The sequence below is a fragment of the Ammodytes marinus genome (genome assembly GCF_949987685.1).
Source record: "Ammodytes marinus genome assembly, chromosome: 14".
In the NCBI taxonomy this organism is placed as follows: domain Eukaryota; kingdom Metazoa; phylum Chordata; class Actinopteri; order Uranoscopiformes; family Ammodytidae; genus Ammodytes; species Ammodytes marinus.
The window spans coordinates 12,844,177-12,848,895 of NC_137218.1; the positions used below are offsets into that span (position 1 = coordinate 12,844,177).

The following is a 4,719-nucleotide window of genomic DNA, read 5'->3' on the forward strand; positions in this document are numbered from 1 at the left end:
TTTACTCTACTGGGGCGTGTTAGTCTCTGAGACATGACTCACTGGGAATCTCTGTCACACATGAGCTCTGCAATGGCGCTGTGTGTGTCTGTGCCATGATAACGGCACAAAACCAACTGTATTTGCAGTGAACAGCAGGCACAACAATAAAGTACCAGTGATGAGAAAGGCTGGCCTAAATATTTGGAGTAAATAGAGAATTCAGATCCTAGGAGGGTGAAAGACTTATATAAATGTCTCACAATCCAGCCCTGACCCCCTCTGGTAGCTCGAGAGGTTCTTGAGAGTGTAAAGATTCCAAAAATGAATCCTCATAACAGACCTGAAAACACAAGGGTCTTTGTGGAAACGTTGCACCCTAGAGGCAGTCTGCATTTACTGCAAATCCAGTTTCTTGATATTGACTTTGTCCTTTACTGGGTAAATGAGAAGGATATTATTATAACTCTGTAGCTATTTCGATGGGCGCCCCTTAACCTGAATATACTGTTTCATTCAAACAGGACGAGTGTCAGTTATTTTAATTCAAGTGCCAGAGTTGGTACAGTAGTTCTTTTGGCTCAGAAGGGGCACTGAAGTTCAACAGGGAGGATTCAAATGACTCCACAAGAGTCATTAAATTTACATATTGATTTTGCTTATTTCTTTGTCATTTGTGTTCTTCTGGCTAGCTGTGAGGCACACTGTATGTACTGCAGGCGCTCTGTTACACATGTATAGAGGAAACTGAGGTTTTGTTACGTGGTATTTGTGTGACATCTGTATGTGACACACTGAGACTGGGCTACATGGGCCTGCTGAGTCTGCTCGTCCCTTTGTCACATCTGAGCTGCTGCTGCTATCATCAGCAGAAACATGCACGCACTCACTCTCACACACACACACACACACACACACACACACACACACACACATACACAGATGTATATGCCTGTCCTGTCACACATTTTGATCTGAGCAAATCCATGTTGAGGAAATAACTTTATCGTGATGTTAATTCTCTCTCTTTTGTAGACATAATCAGGGAATTACAAGCACACACAAACACAGACACACACAGGCACACACACACAGGCACACACACACAGGCACACACACACACACACACACACACACACACACACACACACACACACACACACACACAGCCAGAGAGTCTGGGTGATGTGCTGACCTCAGTAAGCCATTCCTAAATGTGAAAAGAGGGCGCATGGTCAGTTATGTACCTATACCATCTGCTCCCTCTGTTTTGTTCACTCCCTGGTGCTTTCTCCAATGACACAATGAGGAACCCCAGGAAAACACTGTACCGCCTTCAATTTCAGGTGTTTGAGATGAATGAAATAGTTAGTGAAAAATGCTTTAAGGTGGTTTTAACAAAACCGGCAGTTTGTGTTAAAAAATCTTTGTGTGCTTAGTTTGATGGGAGAAATAAGATAAATCAGAAGTATGAAAGGTAATGGCTCCCCGTTCTTTCATTCAAATTACATATTGTTTTCACCATATTATAATGATGCACTCACACTGCTACGTGAAAGGGAAGCTGCCAATTACAGCTCATCAATCTATGCCAAAGTGCTGCCAGTCCTGCCAACGAAACGTAGCCTTTCAATCGGTGCCATTGCCCCCACTTAACCTTCATTGTTGATTTATTCACAAGTTCAGTATTTCCAAAAATAACAACAGGTACTTTCATTCACTACTAACATTTAAAACACAACGTGAAAACAGGACAAACACTGGTGTTGTTTCGCAGAGAGTGGGAATCTCTGTACGCCCACCAGACTCTCACAATGCACTATAGCCAACAAAGTTGCTCAACTACCCTCTGCATGCACTGCTAAATCTTTTTATGTTTCAATAAAACAACATGATTAGGTTTCAATCACGGCCGTCATGAAACTTGGTGTTCAAGGAAATTAGATCACTGTTGACGGAGACCAACAACTGATTTGAGTCTTTACAGATGGACAAAAGGGGTCCAAGGGTGCCTAAAAATGTGGCTTATGGAGAATGTACCTCTTTATACCAACATACATGTGACGACAAAATGCTGATTGTAAGTTAATAGGTGAAATGTTTTCCTTTTTATATATCACATAGATTTAAAACATGCTGTGAGTGTATGTGACAGCTGAAAAGTGTTTAACAATAATCTCTTTCATGTAGTTAAATCTTGGATTCAGTTATTGCAGCTTTACTTTCATAATAAATCAAAACAGCAACTCACAGTGTCCCAGAACTGTCCTATCACATAGGCTTATTTGATAACAGATTTACATGCGGGTGGGGAAAGTTATCTTTTTTTCTCCCCCCAACTTATAGATTTTCCACACAGGTATATGTAACGCTGTATAGTCGTGTGCCCTCTTTGTGTTTTCATGAATCACTGTGCGTCTGTGTGTTAACCCCTCTGTGGCTCATACAACAAAACAATGGACTCCAAAGCAAAGTGCTGACATGAGCCCAGGCATGCCTTCCCCCAACCCGGCCCCCGACACCCATGGGTGTATATATGCCCCCACACACACTGTTTCTGCAGACCGTTCAGTGGAACACTACGATACACAGCTCACCAGTTTGGGTAGGTCCAACTAGTTTAAAGTACAGAACAGTTTCCCAATCTATGGGGTCTGTACTGCAATATATCAACTAACAACAGGGAGTCTCAGAGAAGAAAAAGCAGGTTGTTTATTACCGATTACCTTTACTGTGAATAAAGAAGTAATTTAAAAAACAGGAGGTTAAGACAAAGGGAGAAATGGGAATAGGTGGCGTGAGGTTATGGGTTTAAAGCTTTGAGAAACAGGGGAGTTAACTGTGCAACACGGTAAACACTGAGGCACAAGCCGCAGGGAAAGCTGAAAAGCCTCTCAAAGTAGCAGACTGCATGAAGTACAGGTAGTTATTTAGAAAGGTGAGTCTTTTTTTGCTATCCCAAGTCTGACTGTCTATTTCCCGACAGGTACTAATCACCAACAGGATAAAATGGCTCAGACTAACCCTATGCCCATGGGCCCTTGGAAGGTAAGCATATGACGTACATGAGTGACACTACATTACCCATCTGCACAAGGAGCAGCAAGACGTTTGAATGCAAGATTGGGAACAGTAGTGCTTCAATAGTTGCGTACCTCTTTGGGATTATTTCGTCTTTATCTTTAATCATCCTCTTGTGTTTCACAGATCACCGTGTACGACCAGGAGTACTTCCAGGGCAGACGCATGGAGTTCACCGCCTGCTGCCAGAACATCATGGAGAGTGGTATGGAGAACATCCGCTCCCTGAAGGTCGAGTGTGGCGCGTACGTATACAGAAAGCTTTACTTTACATATTTGGAGGGGGTGTGCTGATTTTAAATTTCCCTGGTTTCTGACTGTTTTCACTTTCTCTTTGCAGCTGGGTGGGCTACGAGCACTCCAGCTTCTGCGGACAGCAGTTCGTCCTGGAGAAGGGAGACTACCCTCGCTTTGAGGCCTACAGTGGCAGCAACTCCTACCGCATTGAGAGGATGATCTCCTTCAGGCCCATCTGCTGTGCTGTAGGTTTATTATATAGAACAACTGCCTTTAGGTCTCTTTATGCTGAGCTTCATCTCGAGTTGTATGCTAAACCTCCTTTCTCCTCCTTTGTCTGCAGAACCACAAGGAGTCCCGCATGACCATCTACGAGAAGGAGAACATGGTGGGCCGTCAGTTCGAGCTGTGTGACGACTACCCCTCTCTGCAGGCCATGGGCTGGATGAACAAGGAGGTTGGATCCATGCAAGTCCAGATGGGAGCGTAAGTCTATTGTCCTGATGATTTTACACACCTTTAGCCATTCTTGAGCTACAGCTAAAAACACACACTGGCTGCAATGTACTGCACAATAATCCACTTCAGGCACTGCCGGCTACGCTTAACTTTATTATCCAAGAGCATGCCATTAATTACCCCTGTACTTGTTTATTTCTGCAGCTTTGTGTGCTACCAGTACCCCGGCTACCGTGGCCACCAGTACATCATGGAGTGCGACTGCCGCGGAGGAGAGTACAAGTGCTACCGTGAGTTCGGCTCCCACTCCCAGACTCCCCAGATTCAGTCCATCAGGAGGATCCAGCACTAAGAAGGAAGCGCTCCCTTCACACTTCCTTATCTATTCCTCCTCCTCCTCCCTCTTCTCCCCCCTCCTGCACTTCCATCCCTCCTTCTCTCCCTCCTCTCCCCCATCTCCCTGGCTCCGTCGGTCCAGCTAGTCTAAGCAAGAATCCTGGGCTGGAGTTCAGGTGCTTACTGGTGTCAGTTGCTCACAGCACTTTTTTTAAGGAAACATCACAAAAGAAAGGAGAAGTTGTAAGAAAGACAGAATTGAGAGAAAAAGCTGAATCAGTGTGAAAGAGAGGCCTCATCTGCCCCGAGGTAGACTGGAGAATGGTCCTCAAAATCTTTGCTCTTTTTCATCTCCACCATTGATGCCAACACCACCATCATCAATATCATCAGCATCATCGTCGGTGTCTTCTACATCAACACTACAGTCTTGCTGTTACTGTGATATCCATGACTGCCTATGTACAAGACGATGAATAAAGAGAATGAGCAAAGAAACAAAGATACGCACAGTACGAGTGACATCAATCATATCTGTGTCTGTTTTTTTTCTACTGACACTTTGACACCACTGGTGAGCGTAAAACAGCTAAAATTCTAACAATCTGAAACACATAAACTTATTGG

The 4,719-nt window shown here is 44.1% G+C and overlaps 1 protein-coding gene across 1 annotated transcript; it reads left to right on the forward strand.

Annotated features, from left to right (window-relative positions):
• Positions 1-2,988: 2,988 nt before the first annotated feature.
• On the forward strand, positions 2,989-4,108 carry LOC307260435 (beta-crystallin A3-like; the record flags this gene model as incomplete). Its single annotated transcript, XM_080040679.1, has 5 exons — positions 2,989-3,027; positions 3,187-3,305; positions 3,401-3,542; positions 3,641-3,783; positions 3,961-4,108. 5 exons carry the CDS (start codon positions 2,989-2,991, stop codon positions 4,106-4,108), a joined length of 591 nt encoding a protein of 196 aa, XP_079896805.1.
• Between the last annotated feature and the right edge of the window lie 611 nt (positions 4,109-4,719).